The 20354-nt window shown below is 46.8% G+C and overlaps 1 protein-coding gene across 1 annotated transcript in view; it reads right to left on the reverse strand.

Annotated features, from left to right (window-relative positions):
* Positions 1-20354, reverse strand: part of ELP2 (elongator acetyltransferase complex subunit 2) — an 85291-nt gene that overhangs the window by 56399 nt on the left and 8538 nt on the right. The window contains exons 4-7 of the mRNA XM_056862935.1: positions 13527-13683; positions 11048-11125; positions 6687-6751; positions 5575-5641 (exon numbers count right to left, since the gene is read on the reverse strand). Of these exons, the coding sequence (XP_056718913.1) occupies positions 5575-5641; positions 6687-6751; positions 11048-11125; positions 13527-13683 (367 nt within the window). The remainder of the gene's footprint in view (positions 1-5574; positions 5642-6686; positions 6752-11047; positions 11126-13526; positions 13684-20354) is intronic.

Below are 20354 nucleotides of genomic sequence, written 5' to 3' on the forward strand. Positions count from 1 at the left end.
GGGGGTAGGGTTTGGGCTGAGCGTTCCAGACGGCATTGTTCTCGAAGGGACCTTAAGAAGGGTTCGGAGATGGGGATCCCCCCCTTGGTCATAGTGGTTTCAGGAGTTGTTACGGGGACTGAAGAGGGGGAAGTGCTTACGTGCGGTGGCGCGCAGGCTGCAGGCGGCTGGGTGATCGGTGGAGGAGCGGGAGTGCCGGCTGTTGTAAGTTTCCGGGCAGGCTGGGTAGTCGGCTGTGGGGCTGGCTGGGCAGCCGGCAGGGCTGGAGGAGCGGGTGCGCCGGTTATTGTGTGCTGCCGCTGGGGCAGCGTTTCGGAACGAGTTTGTACAGCTAGTACAGGTAGGGCTTCCCTTTGCGCGGGGGTAAATAAAGAGTTTGTAGGTCGATCAAGTTTCGCCGGGTATTGTGGCAACCGGGAGAGAGCGTCTGCGAGAACGTTTTGTTTCCCCGGAACGTGTTTCAGGACGAAACGAAACTGAGCAAAGAATTCCGCCCAACGCTGTTGTTTTGCTGACAATTTATGAGACCCCGTGAGGGCAGCTAGATTTTTGTGATCGGTCCAAACTTCAAAGGGGACTTTAGACCCTTCCAGAAATTGTCGCCATAAAGTTAGTGCATGGTGAACGGCTGATGCCTCTTTCTCCCAAATGGGCCAGTTCAATTGGGAGTGCGCAAACTTCTTTGAGAAGTAAGCGCAAGGGTGAAGGAGACCATCCGGACCTCTTTGGAGGAGAGCCCCCCCCATAGCCACGTCGGAGGCATCGACTTGCACAATGAACATCTGATTCGGGTCTGGGTGCCGTAGTACGGGTTCTGAAGTGAAGAGGCGTTTGTGAGCGACAAAGGCGGCTTGGCATTGATCGGTCCACAATATCTTAGCGGAGGGTAAAGTAGTTGAGCTTTCTTTACCTTTGGTTTTCAGTAGGTCGGTGATGGGTAGCGCCACTCGGGCGAAGTTAGGGATGAGCCCACGATAGAAATTTGCAAAACCCAGAAATTGTTGCACTTGCTTGCGATTGGTGGGTGGAGTCCAATCGAGGACGGATTGGACTTTGGTAGGGTCCATGCTAAGGCCATGGTGGGAGATTATGTATCCTAAAAACGTTATTTTGCTTTGATGAAATTCACATTTGGCTAACTTTGCAAAGAGTTGGTGATTGCGCAGGCGCTGCAGAACTTCTCGGACCAGATTTACATGCTCGTCCATGGTTTTTGAATAAATAAGGATGTCATCCAGATAAACCACTACTCCGCGGTATAGCAAATCGTGGAGGATTTCGTTGATTAGTTGCATAAAGACCCCCGGGGCCCCTTTCAACCCGAAAGGCATCACGAGGAATTCAAACATTCCAAAACAGCTAGAGAAGGCAGTGAGGGGTTCGTCCCCCTTGCGGATACGAATTCGGTAGTAGGCTTCTACCAAGTCTAACTTGGAGAATATACGACCTTCCTGTAATTGTCCCAAAATATCTGATATTAGTGGTATAGGATAGGCGTTGGCTTGAGTAACTGCATTGAGTTTTCTGAAGTCAATGCATAGGCGAAGGTCGCCCTCCTTTTTTCGGACAAAAAACGTGGGTGCTGAGTTTGGGGCATTCGATGGGCGAATGAATCCTCTGGCAAGGTTTTTGTCTAAAAAGTCTCGTAGAACAGTGCGCTCGGAAGCGCTCATAGGTTAGATTTTACTTTTGGTCAGTGTGCAATCCTTGACTACTTCAATTGCACAGTCAGTGGCCCGGTGGGGGGGTAAGGCATCACATTCTTTAATGTTGAAGACATCCGCAAAGTCTCGATATGCATCAGGTAGGATCGGGGGTGTTGGGATCTCGGAGGCTAATGCTGAAGCGGGTGGATGTAGCAGCGCAACTCGCTGTCGATGCTGGTCGCATTTGGGGTTGGCAAAGGAGATAGTGTTCGTCTCCCAGTCGATACTGGGACAATGTCCTTTGATCCAGTTAATTCCCAGGACCACTTCGAACCGGATAGGGGCTATGGCGAAGTCTATCTGCTCCCAATGGGAGCCTATTCCCATTGCGACCCCTATGGTGCGGCGATCAACTGGACCCCCCTGGAAATGGCTCCCGTCCATTTGGGCAAATTGGACGGGGGCTGGTAAAGCCTCGGACTCTACTTTGAGTGCGGCAAACGTGGCTTCGTTTATGAGAGTGCGACTGCAACCGGAGTCAATAAGCGCCTTTACTGGTAGTTGGGGACCACCTTCATGGTGTTGTAATATTGCGTCCACATAAACGGTGGTTTCCACTTCCTTTATTTTAGTGGGAGCATTCGGCTTAGCAGGAGAATCTGCCGGGGTCTGTGGAGACGCTCCACTCACCACAGACCGAAGCCGTTTTTTGACAAATCAAGGGGGGATTCCAGGTTCAAAGCTGAAGAATTCCACGGGTTCTCTTCATCCGAAGAGGGAAAGATGTCCCCCAATGGGGCACTTGTAATCCGAGACCCGGCGGGGTCATCCATGGCAGGCAGGGTGGCTGAGTCTCCGGCGTGAAGTGCAGAGGGTGTGGGTCTTCCCGGTGCTGTGCTGCGGGTGGCCGCGGTGCCTCTGCGTAGGGGTCGTCCTCTGGCTCGAGTCATCGTGTTGAGACGAAAGATTTCAGGGCGGTATGGGCAGGCTGCTGCAAAGTGGCCCACTTCCCCGCAAGTGAGGCAGGCGCCCCTTTGAAATCGGGTTTCACGATCCTGGGGCTGACGTGTGGGTCTTCGAGGGACAGGAGGCGGCTGGCTTGCCCCTCTAGGCTGGGATTTTGGGGCGCTTTTCTCCTTGTGTTTTTGACGGACAAGGGAAATAAAGCGCCGGCGGCTTTCCACTTCCTCGGCCAATAGTATCCAATCCTCAAGGGTTTCGGGGTCACCCTCATGTACGACCAGTTCAGAATATCAGGGTGTAAGGCTTCCCTGAAGTGGTGAACAAGGGTGGCTTCGGGCCAGCCCACAATTTTACTTGCCAGTCTCTGAAACTCATCGGCAAACTCTCGAACAGGAGTAGAGCCCTGCCTTAATTGTAACAGTTCCGCTTTGGCTCGTTCTCCCAAAAAGGGATCCTCAAACCTCCTCCGTAGAGCAGTCATGAAATTGTTGAGGGAACGAATAGAGCGGGATCGGGTGTCGAACTGGAGAACCATCCAGTCGGCTGCTTTACCTGTTAAAAGGGAAGCTACATAGCGCACCCGGCTATCCTTTGTAGGGAAAAACTGTCCCTGTTCTCGCATATAACTGTCCACTTGATGCAAGAAACAGGGTAGGGTTTCGAGAGATCCATCGTACGTAGTTTTCAACTTGAGTTGTTTCCAAGGACCGGGCATCGGATGTCCCGGTAGCACGGGTGGGCCGGGTGGAGGTAAAATGGGACCTCCGGGGGGGGGGTAGAGGTGGGGCAGGCACATTAGCGGGTGGCTGAATTGGCGCCCCCTGCCCCGGTATTGGAACGGGCTGTGCCTGGGCTAACAGGGCTTGTTGTAATTGTCTGTTGTCCTGGAGCATACGTTCCATTAACTCTTGGAGCTGATCGACTCGACCGGAGAGCTCTCGATTCTGGACTCGTAAGAGGTGAACATCTTCTCCTGGCCCCCCGGTACGATGAGGTTTACTTGTACGAAAACTCGTGGCCCATTGAGAACTGTCTCCATATAGATCCTCTTCCTCAGACTCACCGGAGTCTTGGCGTCGATCCGCAAGGCGGCGTGCGCGTTGGGTTGTGCGCGACGGGGCAAATACCGGGGAGAAAGACAGTCCCAACGGATGGTCGCTCCTCATAGTGCCTTTGGGGCGGCTGCCCGTCCGCGCCCGATCCGCAGCCAATTGTAACTCCTTGTCCCTTGCGGCTTGAGCCTCGGCTGCCGCCTGAGCCGCTTCTGCGGCTGCCTTATCAGCGAGGACCTTTTCGTTTTCAAGTCTCAGGGCTGCAGCTGCAGTAACATGGGGTAAAAGTTCCGTTTCCAGGATAGCAAGAATAGGATCTGATTCCCCGCCCAGCAATGGTTGTATACGAACAGCAATAGCAGGTGCATCGGGCCCAAACGTCGACGCCAAACGCTGGGCCAAGGTAGCTACCGGGGTATCCTTTGTACAATCCACAAAGAGGAGAGCTGTGTTTGGCTTCGGCTTGACAGTCGGCCGCATTGGGTACCAGGGAAAAAACTTCCGGTGCAGGCCCTGCCATGGCACCTATATCCAGGGTAACAGTACGCGTTAGAGCCGTAGACGGGAGAGTCTCCCGGGCAATAAGTTTGTCCAATAATCCGGTTAGTACTTGTAAGTCCTCGGTTGCTGATCGGGCATCATTCAGTAGTCGATCAAAATCCTGGAGGTCTAAACTGATATTAGTATCCTCCGCGGTTAACATCCAGAGAGCCCTCCCTAGAGACTGCCACTGAGTTTGTACCAGGTCCCTCAAGCGGCAAACCTCTAGAGTAGTCCTAAAAAGTTCAGCGACCAAGTCCTGTAACAGGGTAGGATCCCCAAATATGGACTCCAGGGTTCCACAAGGCCGCAGGCACGGTTCACTCGGAGAGCAACCTCCTGGCTCCCACCCGAGTGGCAGGCGAACCCTCCCGGGCTCCAACCTGACTAGGGGAACATTGAAGAGTGATAGCTGACATAATGTAAGCTCCTGACCCAAAGAACCAGAAATCACCACAGAGACACTTAGAATCCAAGCAGATGGCTTTTACTGGTCAAATAGGCAATACAGTGCTTATAGAGTAAGATGTCAGCTATGGGTGCCTTGCTAGCTAGTTGGCAATATAAAGCATGGTAACGGCGAGAGATTACAAAGCATAAACATCAGATACACTTTCCCAGGAGAGCGTTCCCAGGCTTAGGAATGTGGCGTCGTCCTTGAGATCAGGACGGTTCAGCCAGGAGACAGAAGCAACACTGGAACTGAGATAACGGCCTGACAATACCACACCCTCATCAGCACATTATCTTGATACTTACAGGACAATGGTTAGCACATTACCTTTGTTACTTTTTGCAGGACAATGATTCAGCTCAAACCCAACCCCTTTCTGACTATATATTACTCTTCCTACACACTTGACACTGAGAGACACTGTCCTTCAGTGTTACTCCTCTGAAGATGCCTGCCACAGCTGCTGGCGAAACGTCAAGAAAGAAAATACCAAGACCACGGTTACACAACCCGGATAACCTACAAGAACCAATGAACTCTGACCGTGAAAGCCTTCGACAATATAACTAGAAAAGGGCTTTCCACAATCCAGCTCAGTGAGCCCTCACCAAGACAGCTCCTGCACAGCAACAATTCTCGTTGCTGCCGAGAATGCACAGGCAAACTGCCTCTGAACATCTCCTGCCTTGAAAACTCAACGGGGTCCCCATGAATCAGCTGTGATTCCACCATTAAAATTACACTGGTCTCATCATCACAGGGCTCATTTCTGCCTACTCTTCATTAGGCATAAAAACCTGCTCCAGCTTCAATTCAAGAAGAAATTACATTTGTCTCAGATGCCCAGCTAGCTCTTTTAATCTGGCTTTTTTGGCTATACTAGAATACTAAAAATGCTTTTGTTTCATTTCATACTTACCACAAACTGCCCACTCAACCCCTCTTATCCAGTCTTCGTGGCCCCGAAGTAGCAACTGTTTCTGAAACTGAAATAAACAAACATCTTCACCACGTAACACAATCATCTGAAAGTCAATATTCTACATTGCAAGGAAATTAAATGAACAGAACAAAGATATATATTTGGGGATGGAATTATGCACCCCAAACATTAATTGCCAGGTCCCATGGGCTTAGAAGGGGGTGATTCTGTTTGGGATGGTCCTGTTAATTTCTGTGAGCGGGATTCATCTCTCAGACGATCACTCAAACACTGGTTTGTCTTGACAACCGCTGATTTCATTGCCTTCTCTCTGAAACATGGAAGGACATTGCTGGGGAAAAGCTATGAACTCTGTGTTCACGCATTATGTGAAACCATAACGGTCATTAATAAACCAGCATCAGATCCTTGCTCCAGATGGACCATAACTAACCACTGTTAGTAGGATGGCCTGCATTCAGACAACCACCCTAAGCACAGTTTATTTATTTAATGTGATGTCTGAACTGATCTAGTATAATATGAGAGGCAACTGTTTCCTTTCACATCGGGAAAGAATCAGGATCTCACTCAACTTTTATTTTTATTTTTTTGCAGTCAAGTCACAGCTGACTTACGGTGACCCTCACAGGTTTTCCAAGGCAAGAGATAAACAGGAGTGATTTGCTGTTGCCTGCCTCTGTGCAGCAACCCTGGACTTCCTTCATTATATTAACCAGGGCTGACCCTGCTTAGCTTCTGAGATCAGGCTAGTCTGGCCCATCCAGGTCAGGGTCACACAAATAGGAAAAAGTCATGCTCTTTGCACAGGTATGCCCTTTATAACTGCTGCAATAAATGCAGTTTTGCAGTTGAGCATATGCATCCAAGTGCAAAATATCACGAAGTGCAGCTCCCAGAGCACAAAGGGAGGACATAGATAAGGAGGTGGCCAAAGGAGTTACTTAAATGTTGGAGGACAGAAATGCTCTAATAGTCAGTTACTGGGCTACAGGAAATATTCCCAGCAGCTAAGTTTAAACCAACAGTTACAACAGCACTGAATGAGGACACTCAATTCACAGAAGACCAGACCAAGCAGCAGTTACCTGCCCATCCTGCTGCACGTACAAATGAATTTTGCAATCATCACCACCACAAGCCAGTACTGCCACTGAAACAAAACAGTTGACAATGTCAGAGGTTTGCTTTGGTTTAGACACAGTACAAAACCGCACTTTATTGTCACTATGACTAGCTTATGAAACCAGAGCGCAGCTTGCTACAGATGGATCCCTCATGCTGGTTTGCCTTGAGAAATGCTGGCTTCATCACTGCCGCTCCGGTCCCAGAGAATCACGCCAGCTCCATTTATTTATTTAGAATATTTTTATGCTGCCGCTCCTGGAACCTGCCCAAGGTGGCTTACAAAATAAAAATAAAACATTAAAAGATATTGATTAAAATTGAGCATTAAGAATGCAGCCCAGCAAAATAAACAAACAAACCAGTCCATAAAACAGACTTAAAATAAGTTTCCAAACTAAAGTAATGTTAAAAGATCAACTCCTTAATTAAAAGCCTGGGTAAAAAGAAACATTTTGGCCATTTAGAGCTTTAAAGGTAAACCAGAAATGTCAACTGTGCCCAGAAACAAATGGGCAGCCAGTGCAGATCTCTCAGCGCAGGAGTGAGACAGCCCCTGTATCCGGCCCCTGAGAAGAGCCAGGCTGCGGCATTTTGAATAAGCTGAACTTTCTGGATAGTTCTCGAACACATCCCCACGTAAAGCACATTAGAGTAATCTAACCTGAATGTAATCACAGTATGGATCACCATGGCCAGAGTAGGCTTTTTGAGGAATGGCCGTAGAGGAGATCTGGGCCTGCAACTGTAGGCTCAGATCCAGTAGGACCCCAAGCTGTTCCTTTGGGGGGGGGGGGAGTGTGTTAAGCCAAAATGTCACCACTCACATATGTGAAACCATCATTAAGACTAACTGCAGTTAATAAACTAGGTACAGAATCCTGGTTTGGTGGCTCCCAGCCAACCGACCACAATTAGCAGAGCAGCATCTGCAAGGAACAAGCCAGATTCAAGCCAGCATGCCAATGAGTCCATAGCTTTCATTCACTGATTTATACCCCAACTTTCTGCCCTCTGCAGGGCCACCAAAGAAGCTAATAAATTAAAAACAAAAAAAATCTTTCCCTGATGGCAGAAAAAGCAACAGAAGGGGGACAGAGCAGTCTCTCTGGGGAGGGAGAGTTCCAAAGTGTTGGTGCCACAACCAAGAAGGCCCTCTTCCCAGGCTGCCACCCACTGCTGGTGTTGACCTTTAAAGCCTTCTATGGCTTGTGACCATCATTTCTGACTCCCTTATGAACCTACTCGACCGCTACAGTCAGTAGGGCCAAACCAGATCTAAAAATTGGGAAGAAATCCTTTTTATGGAAGGCTTGGAATAGGGGGATTTTTACATTGAACCCATTGATAAGAGTATGATGATGAGCTTTAGTCATTTTCTCAGCTGCAACATCAGGCTCAAATCCCCACTCTGCCACAGAAACCTGCTGGGTGGACCTGGGCCAGCCACACACTCTCAGCCTTGACTCTGGCTAGCATTTGGATGGGAGACCTCCAAGGAATACCAGGGTTGTGACGCGGAAGCAATCACTGGCAAACCCTGCAGGATCAGCATAAGTCAGCTGTCCTCTTCGCTCCTGGAAATGCTAATTACATCAAAGCAGAAAAAAAAACCCACAATATTTGTTTATAAATATTTGTTGTTGACTAACAAATATGATATGCAGAATCTCAGGAATGAATGGAATAAGGAGCTAGATTGTCCTATTTTGCCAAAGCAATGGGATATGGCCTTAAAGTTTATACCTGCTGGCTCCATGGATCTTAAGTTGAGAATTATTCAGCAAAAAATTATGTTTAGGATACTCTGGACAACGTAGCAACATTTTAGCAAAGGACTGAGTAAAGTGTCTAATTGGTGGCACTGAAACTCACAGGACATGTCCCTTAAACATATGCTTTGGGCATGTCCAGTCATTCAGTTTTTCTGGGAAGAAAATATTACTCATATCAATTTTGTATTAGAATGTTCATTGATGTTTCAGAATGCTTATGTTTTTAAACTATCTGCCCGTCTCTTGGAGGCTAACCAATGGTCAATGAAAATGGACCCTCCATGCCCTTACTACAGCTAAGACTCATATTACAACATTGGAAAGATAAAAGCCCATCTCTGGTAAATCAGTGGATTGAGGACCTTAGAACTCTATCAATATCTGAACACATGGTATATAGACAGCAATTGTGTATGGACTTATTTCTATGTATTTGGAAACCGTACATAGAAACTGGACTGTAGGTCCATCAATAGTGTTGTTATATTTTTGTCTTTATATATTTCTTTTCTTTCTTTTAAAAAAATCTTATTTGGTTGCTGGATTTTAAGCTTTTCCCTTTGTTCTCCCCCCCACCGTTTTTTAAATAAACTTTAAAAAAACAGCCCCTTGACATAAGTCCATAAGTTACAACTAACTGAGGTTATTCAACCACCTTCAGATCCTGGCTTGCAGACCCGAACCCCTGTAGCCGGTGGAGTGGCCCTGCATTCAGACCATCTCACTAACTCAGTCTGCAAAGTAAACCGTGGCTTCATGTGGTCTGAACTGCCCTTAAGTTTCTCTGCCCATCCTTCAATCCCCAGTTTCCCAAGATAGCACTTTTCTCTACCTTAAGGAATCTCAAAGCGGCTTACAATTGCCTTGCCTTCCCCCTCACAACAGGCACATTGTGAGGTAGGTGAGGCTGAGAGAGTTCGGAGAGAACTGTGACTAGCCCAAGGTCACCCAGCTGGCTTCATGTGCAAGAGTGGGGAAACCAACCCGGTTCACCAGATCAGGGGCTGCCACTGTTAACCACCTACATCACGTGTAAACATTTATACAAGTGTATGAATGGATGGATACATGATACCGTGCAGCAATGTGCAACTCCATGGTGCCGAGGATTAAGGTGGTGCAATTATGATTTCTAAATAAATAAGTAAATAAATAAATTAGAACTGTGCATTTATACCATCCTAATGCAATTGCTTGACAATGAGGAAATTGAAATTGTTCAAGACTTTCTATTCCTTGGCTCCACCATCAACCAAAAGGAAGACTGAAGCCAAGAAATCAGAAGGAGATTGAGACTGGGAAGGGCAGCCATGAAGGAGCTAGAAAATATTTTGAAGTGTAAGGATGTGTCACTGGCCACCAAGACTAGATTAATTCATGCCATCGTATTCCCTATTTCTATGAATGGGTGTGAAAGCTGGACAGTGAAGAAAGCTGATAGGAAGAAAATAGATTCCATTGAAATGTGGTGTTGGAGGAGAGTGTTACGGATTCCGTGGACTGCCAAAAAAACAAATCAGTGGGTTATAGATCAAATCAAGCCTGAACTGACCCTAGAAGCTAAAATGACTAAACTGAGCTTATCGTATTTTGGTCACGTCATGAGACGACAAGAGTCACTGGAAAAGACAGTCATGGTAGGAAAAGTTGAAGGCAGCAGGAAAAGAGGAAGACCCAACAAGAGGTGGATTGACTCAATAAAGGAAGCCACAGCCTTCAATTTGCAAGATCTGAGCAAGGCTGTCAAAGATAGGACATTTTGGAGGACTTTCATTCATAGGGTCGCCATGAGTCGGAAGTGACTTTACGGCACTTAACACACACAATGCAATTGATTTAGGAACCGTGTCTATTTATGAATAAACCACCAACTTTATATAAATGTTGCATTTATGATTCTGGTATTACTATGTAGATACCAAGAAAAACATTAGATTTACATGCAAGTTCCTGGAAGCAGAATTTTAAGACAAGAGCATTAAGGCAGGTAAATAACAACCCTTTACTGTTTCTGGCACACCACCAAATCCGATCGACTTTCCAACATACTTTGCCTCAGTAACTAGCTGCTTGTCTAGGCCTGCTGGCAACCTTAGCACTAAATCTCAGAGGGTCAGAATGGGGGGTGCGCCTTCTGTCCTCTACAGGAGGAGGACAACATTTCCTTCTCCTTCCTACGAAGTCCCCAGATGTTGTCTAGTTTTTTCATTTGACCTGAGCCACCCCTACCCTGTATAAACAAAGGCAGCAAAAAGTTTTTAAAGTTAGTTTTGCATGATTTGATATCCTAGGTATGTACATTTTACAGTCTTCCTCCTTCTCAATGCAAACTTTAAAGGTTTACCCCAAGAGCATTGTCTTTAGCACTACTCAAAATGATCACCTTACCCCACATCCATTTAGCACTGATTTTTGTAACATACTTTAAAAACATAATACTTGATTCACTTCCCACTGTTACCCACTGATTGCAATGCTTACGATGCCCATTCATCATTTCTGGAAAATAACACACACATTCATACAAAATATTAGGAAGATGCTCTTACCGCCACTGCCCAGCAGCAAGGACAAAGAAACATCCATAACAAATCCATTTCCAAACTGCAGGGTCTGAAGGCATTTAACTGGGATAGGGGAGCAGAGGAGAGAGGAAAGGAATTAGTTGGCTCATAAGTAGAAGACTATCACCGAGACAGCCAGCAGGGAGCCACAGCAATAGATTGCTAATTATAATGAAATAAAACCAATCCAAGATTAATTTGTACAGGTCTGGAAAATAATGTGGTCAGAGTGGACTGCACAACTTCTTTTACTGAAGCTGAACCCAACCCTTGAAGACACTGCCCCCTCCTCGGCCCAAACATTTCTCTTAATAGTACATGCTTACAGCGTAGCAGAATGTAAAACACCTTTAAGGAGTACAACATAATACGGAGGAATGGAATGAGCTATACGTTACATCAGGTCTCAACAAATCCTAGGTGCCAGAGGTCACCACAGAGCCTAGAAATTTCATTGTCATTTTACTGGCACTCCTTGGAGGAAATACAACCCACGTTTATCAACTTGAATCAGAATATGTTCTGTTATCTGACTTAGTAACAAATACTCATTAAGTTCTTGTCATTATGTGTTTACATGTGAACTTGTAATTTACAGCATTCTGTGGCAGCCGATGGGATTCCATTTCTTACCCAGAGCTGCTTTCTATAGTGGCTCCAAAGTCAAATAAATTGAGGCTTTTTGAAAAAAGTAATATGAGAAATTATAGAGAAAAAATTAGGTTAAGGTAAATTTTATGCTAAAGTAATGACAATTAGAGTCACCCCCATATTTACTTACTTATAGCCTAGAACATTTTTGTCATAGAATGAATAAAAGTACAAGAAGCTGTGAAAACAACTAAGCCATTAGGTTTTGTGGTAATGAGGATTAAAAAATAGCTCCTAAATTTTTGTTCTGGCTCCTAGATCCAAGGAAAATTTATCAAGGAAGGCCTCACTTACGTGAAGTGTCTCTATTCTGAATGTCACTTTCTTAACCGTTGGTGCCTTCTTTATTCAATTTACGTAACTTGCTTTGACAAGTGAATATTAAGAAGTCCTTTGGCAGATCCGACCACAAGACCCACCTACTCCAGCATTCCATTTGCAACCTTAGCTGGCCATGATCTTCGTGAACAGGCCTCCCATTTACCCACTCAGGGAAGGGAATTACCTGCCCAAGTCTCAATTTCCCACCCAGAGGAATGGAGCAGAAGAATAAATGGCTGCCATATAGTGATGCTCTAGGAATATCCCGTAGTCTCTATGTTAAAGCACAGAGTTTAGAGGAGGCAGCCTACAGCATTACCCAGAAGTGACATCACATCCTCTTCAAACACCACCTCCAAAATCTCCTGGCATTTTCCAAGGCAATATTGGGAACCCTACTCAAGAAACTCATGATCAGGCCACAAAGGCAATGGCCACCCCTAGCTGCATTTGTACCCACAGGTACACAGCCTCTGCATGGAGAGGTTCTATTTGGCTAATAGCATTAGAAGGTAAAAGTAGTCCCCCCTGTGCAAGCACCGGGTCATTCCTGGCCCATGAGGTGACATCACATCCCGACGTTTACAAGGCAGACTATGTTTACGGGGTGGTTTGCCAGTGCCTTCCCCAGTCATCTTATCTTCCCTTTACCCCCAGCAAGCTGGGTACTCATTTTATCGACCTCAGAAGGATGGAAGGCTGAGTCAACCTTGAGCCGGCTACCTGAAACTGACTCCTGTCAGGATCGAACTCAAGTCGTGAGCAGAGCTTCTGACTGCTGTACTACAGCTTACCACTCTGCGCCACGGGGCTCTAATAGCATTAATAGAGGCATAAATCTGTCTAGTTCTAATTTATCACCCAATTTGACAAGATTGTAACTTGTACTGGCTTAGTAAGACTCATTATGGCAACGATCAATAATGTTTGCTCTTGGGGTGTCTCAAATCTTTACTATTTTTGATTCTCTGGTTAACCTTGCCAGGGTGTATTTTAAGGATTCTTAAAACAAGGCTGGTTAGCACACCAGGAATCACCCTTCTAAACAACCCAGTCACTTATTTTGTAGCTGGCCGGGATCCAGATTCTCTCAAAAACACACCACTAAACTGCGCAACGTGGAATGCAAAGGCACTGTTTGAAAATTTGTGATCAATCATCTGTTTACAGCATGTAAGCAAGATTTATTTATTTATTTAAAACAATTCTGTGCTGCCTTTCCACTCAATTCAGGATCCCCAAGGAAGCAAACTTTACAACAAAACATTAAAACATGTGAGACATTAAAAGGCATTTAAAATACAAATATATAAAAAATATTTTAAACAAATAAAATGCAATATAAACACATAAAACCACACAAACAGGGAAGAGGGATCATAAGAGTTAGTGAGGGAACACCAAACAAAACAAAAAAGTTTTCACTTGCTGGTAGAAGATGATAAGAGGGAAGCAGGTGGATATTCTTGGGGAGGGAGTTCCAAAAGATTACCTTCCGTTCCATGCCTTGACCAGATTCTGACCGTTGAGTCAGAAGCCGCAGAAGCTACGAGTAGATCCGATTCTGCAGAAGACTCATTTGCCAAGGAAACAGCATCTAAAGCGCAAACTGCTTCCGTGTGGCCCTCAAGGCGAGTGTAGTTTACAAGCTAAACAGAAAGATTCGTGATCACACAAAGACATGACAAACATGCCTGAAATTCAAACCACATTGCCAGTCAAAATGTATGGATGTTCAAAACTGACAGACCACTGAAATAGCTGGAAGGCTAAATGAAGTTCAATATTAAACCTTTGGAGGATAGCATCATTACAGTGCAATTATTTTATAAGGAAAAGGAATATCGATTAAATATCGATTAAAGCATTTTAGGTCAAAAGCTAGTAACAGGGTTGCTGACGCAACCACCTGTGTAATGCAGGGAACCTTTGGGTCCATTCCTTTCCTCTTCTGTTAGCCATTCTAGGTTCCACTCAGTTCAAGCATTCCATTTTAGAAAGGAGCCTAATCTCTACTTAAAAAACGGTAAGCACTTAAATCAGTGGTTCCCAACCTTTTTTTGACCAGGGACCACTAGGACTTTTTTGTTCGGTGCAGGGACCCCAAGGTTCAAAATAAAAATTCAGAGTATTTGAAAATAAACTTTAATCATAACTGTTAGTTAAACATTAAACTTAGAATAATATTTGAATAAATTTTTTATAATAGAGAACTTTTAATTGTAAATCAGTGTGATTTTTGAGCTTGCATCCTTTTTACAAGCTGGGCAATTCTGGGGCTAATACTGTTGCTCAGAGCTACACAAATATCATCACTTGCTTCCAATCGATTTCTGGTCTTGTTCTTAATTATAAGCAAAGCAGAAAACCCTTGTTCGCATAAATAAGTTGTGGAGAAGAACATAAGATATCGCAAGGCGAATCCCCGAACTGTAGGATATGAAATTGCTTTTTTACACCAGAACTCTTCAAGAGAAACTGATTCAAACGCATCCTTACAGTGCCTATCATTTTGGAATTTAATGAGCTCTTCCTGGATTTCTTCTGCAACCTCTTCAACAGCAATACCAAAAGGATTGCGAATCAGCTTTGGGGTATCTTTTGATTCTGTCTGGTTATATTCCGGGATGTAACGGTGGAATTCATCGACCAGCATTTGCAGATGACTTCTGATGTTGTCTTGTATATTTGCGGTGATCATGTCATCTTTACTATCATCGACCAGTGCTTTTAATGTCAAACGCAGAATAATTGTTTTCGCCTACCCATAATTGAAGTTTGCAAATAAAGGCACACAGTTTGTCTTCAAACATAAAAATGTTTCCCACACCTGCTAAATTTATGTTTCCAGAACCTTGCAACTGTAAGTTTAGTTTATTCAAATGTGAGAAAATATCCACAAGATAAGCCAAATGCATCTGACTTTTCGAATCAGAAAATAGCTCTAGTAAATCTTTAATTTTCTTCTCTGCTAGAAACAGCTCAACCTCTTTTCTTAGTTCAAATAACCTTCCCAGCATATTGCCTTTCGATAGCCAACGAACTTTGGTGTGGAAAAGAAGAGTCTCATGATCGGAGTCCATTTCAGTGCACAGTTTTTTAAAAAGGCGTGTATTTAAGGCGCTGCTTTTAATAACATTGACCACTTTTATGGCCATTTCCATGGTATTAACAAGGCTATTAGGAAGAGTCTTGGAAGCTAACGCCTGACGATGTATGATACAATGAGTTGTTATTGCTGAAGGATTCTTCTGTTTTATTAATGTTGCTAGACCAGAGCGTGATCCTAACATGGCTGGAGTGCCATCCGTACAGAAGCCGGCGAGCTTTTCCCACATAATGCTATGTTTCTCAAAATACTCCGCTATTATATTCATGACATCGATACCTTTTGACGTTGTTTCCAGTTTCCGCGAAATCAATAATTCTGTCAGCCCTTGGCCCACAGAACCAGAAATCACCACAAAGTCATATAGAGTCCAAACAGATGGCTTTTACTGGTCAAATAGGCATACAGTGCAAACGAATAAAATGACAGCTATGAGAGACTCACTAGCTGGGAGATATTATAAGGCAGGAAAGGCGGGAGATTACACGCATAGGCTGAATACAGTTTCCCAGGAGCTGAGTTCCCAGGCCTAGGTATGCGACCTTGGGGGGCAGACAATACAGCGCAGAGACAGAGGCAATAACGAAACCGAGATAGCAGCCTGACATTCTGCTCCCCTTAAGGCCCCCTCCCAGTTCGCAAGGGGGCTGGCCTATCCGGGTAAGCAATGTGAAAGGCGTCGACGAGGTCGGGGGCGGAGACATCCCGTGCGCGCACCCATTCGTCATAGGCAGGGGGGAAATGTTTCCAACGGACTAAATATTGCAGGTTGCCATGGTGAACACGGGAGTCAAGGATCTTGGAGACTTCGAAGTGTTCCTCCCCCCCCCACCATGATGGGTTGCGCAGGAGGTGGGTCCGGATGCCACTGTGGAGAAGCAACATGGGGTTTGAGGAGGCTAATGTGGAAGACAGGATGCACACGCCTCAAGGATTTGGGGAGAGCCAGTTCCACCGTGACAGGGTTTATGACCCGGGTGATGGGGAAAGGGCCAATGAATTTAGCACTGAGCTTATGGCACGGTTGGGTGGAACGGAGATTTTTGGTGGAAAGGTAAACCAAAGCACCCACTTGCAGATCACCCCCGGGGGAGCGATGTTTGTCAGCTTGCGCTTTGTATTTACGTTTGGCCCGGTCGAGGTTGCTAACGAGCCAGGGCCAAGTGGTACGGAGGGCGTGTGCCCAGGAGGCAATGTCGGGGTTCCCCTCCCCCTCCACATCATCTGCAGGAGCGATGGGACTGAAATCTTGCCCATACACAGCAAAAAATGGGCTAAAACCTGTGGATTGATGCATGGCATTATTGTAGGCATATTCTGCTAAAGGTAACAGTTCCACCCAGTTATCCTGGTGGTAGTTAACATAACAGCGTAAATAACATTCAAGTACAGCATTGACACGTTCAGTTTGACCATCAGTTTGAGGATGGTATGCACTAGACAACCCTTGTTCCACTCCCACCAACTTGAGGAAAGCTTTCCAAAACTTAGAAACGAAACCACTTCCGCGGTCACAAATTATCTTACGCGGAAACGAATGTAAACGAAAGATATGCGTCACGAAGAGGCGGGCCAGTTTCTGAGCAGAGGGGATCCCTGCGCATGGAATCAAATGTATTTGCTTAGAAAACAAATCAGTAACAACCCACAACACAGTTTTACTCCCACTGAGAGGGAGATCAGTCATGAAGTCCATAGCAATCACTTCCCAAGGTTTGCTGGGCGTTTCAAGAGGTTGTAGCAGTCCCGGGGGTTTGCCCTGCGATCGTTTCGCAGCGGCACAAACGGGACAGCTGCGGATGAAGGAGTCAATGTCGGAACGCATTCCCCCCCACCAGAACTGTCTGCGCAATAAGTGAAGGGTTTTCAGAAACCCAAAGTGCCCAGCTGTTTTGGCTCCATGGGCTAAATGTAAAACGTCCTTCCGGAGAGCCTTGGGGACATACAATTTCGAGTCCTTGTACCAGGATCCTCCTTGTTCCAAAACACCAGGAGGTAGGGTATGAGCGGAACGTTCTAAAAGGCACTGGTCCCGAAGGACAGTTAAAAAGGACTCGGAGATGGGGATTTTGGAGGGGGCCCCCCCGTCGGCCGTGGAGCTCTTAGAAACAGTTATGGGGCTAGTGCTTACGTGCGGCGGCGCGCAGACTGCAGGCGGCTGGGCGGTCGGAGGGGTAGGAAGGGCGGGAACTCCGGTTTGTTGCGGTGGCGGCTGGGCAGCCGGTTGGGCTGGCGGAGCTTGTAAGTTGGGTAAGGTGTGCTGATGCTGGGATCGAGTTTGCACAGCCAGCATAGGTAGGGCCCCACGTTGCATAGGGGTGAACAGAGAGTTGGTGGGTCTCTCGAGTTTTACCGGATATTGTGGTAAACGGGAGAGGGCATCCGCGAGAACGTTCTGCTTCCCAGGGACGTGCTTCAGGGTGAAACGGAACTGAGCAAAGAACTCCGCCCACCGTTGTTGTTTCGCCGATAGCTTATGGGACCCCGTGAGGGCAGCTAGATTTTTGTGATCGGTCCAAACCTCAAAGGGGACTTTAGACCCTTCCAAGAATTGTCGCCATAGAGTCAGTGCATGATGAACTGCTGAGGCCTCTTTCTCCCAGATGGGCCAGTTTAATTGAGCGTGCGCAAATTTTTTTGAAAAGTAAGCGCAAGGGTGAAGAAGACCATCCGGTCCTTGCTGGAGGAGAGCCCCTCCCATGGCTACATCGGAAGCATCGACTTGCACAATGAACATTTGATTTGGGTCTGGGTGCTGTAGCACCGGCTCCGAAGTGAAGAGGCGTTTGAGGGCCAGAAAGGCGGCTTGGCATTGCTCAGTCCATAGGATTTTTGCGGAGGGCAAGGCAGCCGAGCTTACTTTTCCCTTAGTTTTCAGTAGGTCCGTAATGGGTAGAGCCACCTGGGCGAAGTTAGGGATGAATCCTCGATAGAAGTTTGCAAATCCCAGAAATTGCTGTACTTGCTTACGGTTGGTGGGGGGAGTCCAATCGAGGACGGCTTGGACTTTGGCGGGGTCCATGCGAAGACCTTGGTGGGAGATGATGTATCCCAAAAACGTGAGTTTGCTTTGGTGAAATTCGCACTTAGCTAGTTTTGCGAAAAGTTGATGGTTACGCAGGCGTTGCAGAACTTCCCTGACCAGAGCCACATGCTCGTCCATAGTTTTCGAATAAATGAGAATGTCATCTAAGTAGACCACCACCCCACGATATAGAAGGTCATGTAGGATTTCATTGATGAGTTGCATGAAGACCCCCGGGGCCCCTTTTAATCCGAACGGCATCACAAGGAATTCATACATTCCGAAACAGCTAGAGAAGGCAGTGAGGTGCTCATCCCCTTCGCGGATACGGACTCGGTAGTAAGCTTCCACCAAGTCTAATTTAGAGAACACACGGCCTTCCTGTAATTGTCCCAAAATATCTGATATTAATGGGATAGGATAGGCGTTGGTCTGGGTAACCGCATTGAGCTTTCTGAAGTCAATGCACAGGCGAAGGTCGCCCTCTTTTTTCCGGACGAAAAACGCGGGGGCCGAGTTTGGGGCATTCGAAGGGCGAATGAACCCTCTGGCGAGGTTTTTGTCCAAAAAGTCCCGGAGGACAGTGCGCTCGGAAGCGCTCATAGGGTAAATCTTACTCTTGGTCAATGTGCAGTCCTTTACCACTTCAATCGCACAGTCTGAGGCCCGGTGGGGGGGTAAGGCATCACATTCCCTAAGGTCGAAGACATCTTCAAAGTCCCGGTATACAGCGGGTAGAGCCGGTGGTGTTGGGGCGGTAGAGGTTAATGCTGGAACGGGCGGATATAGCAGAGCAAAGTTTTGCCGATGCTGGTCGCAGGTGGGACTAGCGAAGGAGATAGTGTTTGTTTCCCAATCAATACTGGGACTATGTCCTTTAATCCAGTTAATTCCCAAGACCACTTCAAATCGGATAGGGGCTATAGTGAAGTCTATTTGTTCCCAGTGGGAACCAATTCCCATTGCCACCCCTATGGTGCGGTGATCAACTGGACCCCCCTGGAAATGGCTTCCGTCCATTTGGGCAAATTGGACGGGGGCGGGTAAAGCCTCAGAGTCGGCTCTGAGTGCAGCAAAAGTGGCTTCGCTTATGAGAGTGCGACAGCAACCGGAGTCAATTAGTGCTTTGACGGGGATTTGTGGGCCACCGTTAAGTTGTTGTAAAACTGCATCCACGTAGACGGTGGAGTCCACTTCTTTGATTTTGGTAGGAGCATTCGGTTTGATAGGAAGATCCTGAGAGGTCTGTGGAGACGCTCCATTCACCACAGACCGGAGCCGTTTTTTGACAAGTCGAGGGGAGATTCCAGGTTTAAGGCTGGAGAAATCCAAGGATTTTCCTCATCCGAAGAGGGAAAGTTGTCCCCCAATGGGGCACTTGTAATCCGAGACCCGGCGGGGTCGTTGGTAGTAGGCAGGGAGGCTGGGTCCCCGGCATGGAGTGCAGAGGGTGTGGGTCTTCCCGGAGCTGCGCTGCGGGTGGCCGCGGTGCCTCTGCGTGGTGGACGACCTCGGGCGCGGGTTGTCGTGCTGGGACGAAATAATTCCTGGCGGCGCGGGCAAACGGCTGCAAAGTGGCCCATTTCTCCGCAAGTAAGACAGGCACCCCTCTGAAATCGGGCTTCACGTTCCTGGGGCGGACGTGGGGGATTTCGTGGGATGAGCAGTGGTGCCTTGGGTTGAGGCTTTTGGGTGCCTTTTTCCTTGTGCTTTTGACGGACGAGAGAAATAAAGCGTCGGCGGCTTTCCACTTCCTCGGCTAATAGGATCCAGTCTTCGAGGGTATCGGGATCGCCCCGCATGTAAGACCAGTTCAGAACGTCAGGATGCAAGGCTTCCCTGAAATGATGAATCAGGGTGGTCTCGGGCCAACCTACAATTTTACTTGCCAGTCGTTGAAATTCATCGGCAAATTCTCGTACTGTAGCAGAGCCTTGTTTTAATTGTAAGAGTTCCGTTTTGGCTCTTTCCCCCAGGAAGGGGTCCTCAAACCTTCTTCTCAGGGCAGTCATGAAGTTGTTGAGGGAACGAATAGCACGAGAGCGGGTGTCAAACTGGAGGACCATCCAGTCAGCCGCTTTACCTGTCAGAAGGGAAGCTACGTAACGCACCCGGCTATCTTCCGTGGGGAAAAGTTGTCCTTGTTCTCGCATATAACTGTCCACTTGATGCAAGAAACAAGGCAA

The sequence above is a fragment of the Euleptes europaea genome, chromosome 17 (genome assembly GCF_029931775.1).
Source record: "Euleptes europaea isolate rEulEur1 chromosome 17, rEulEur1.hap1, whole genome shotgun sequence".
NCBI classification, from domain to species: Eukaryota; Metazoa; Chordata; class Lepidosauria; order Squamata; family Sphaerodactylidae; genus Euleptes; species Euleptes europaea.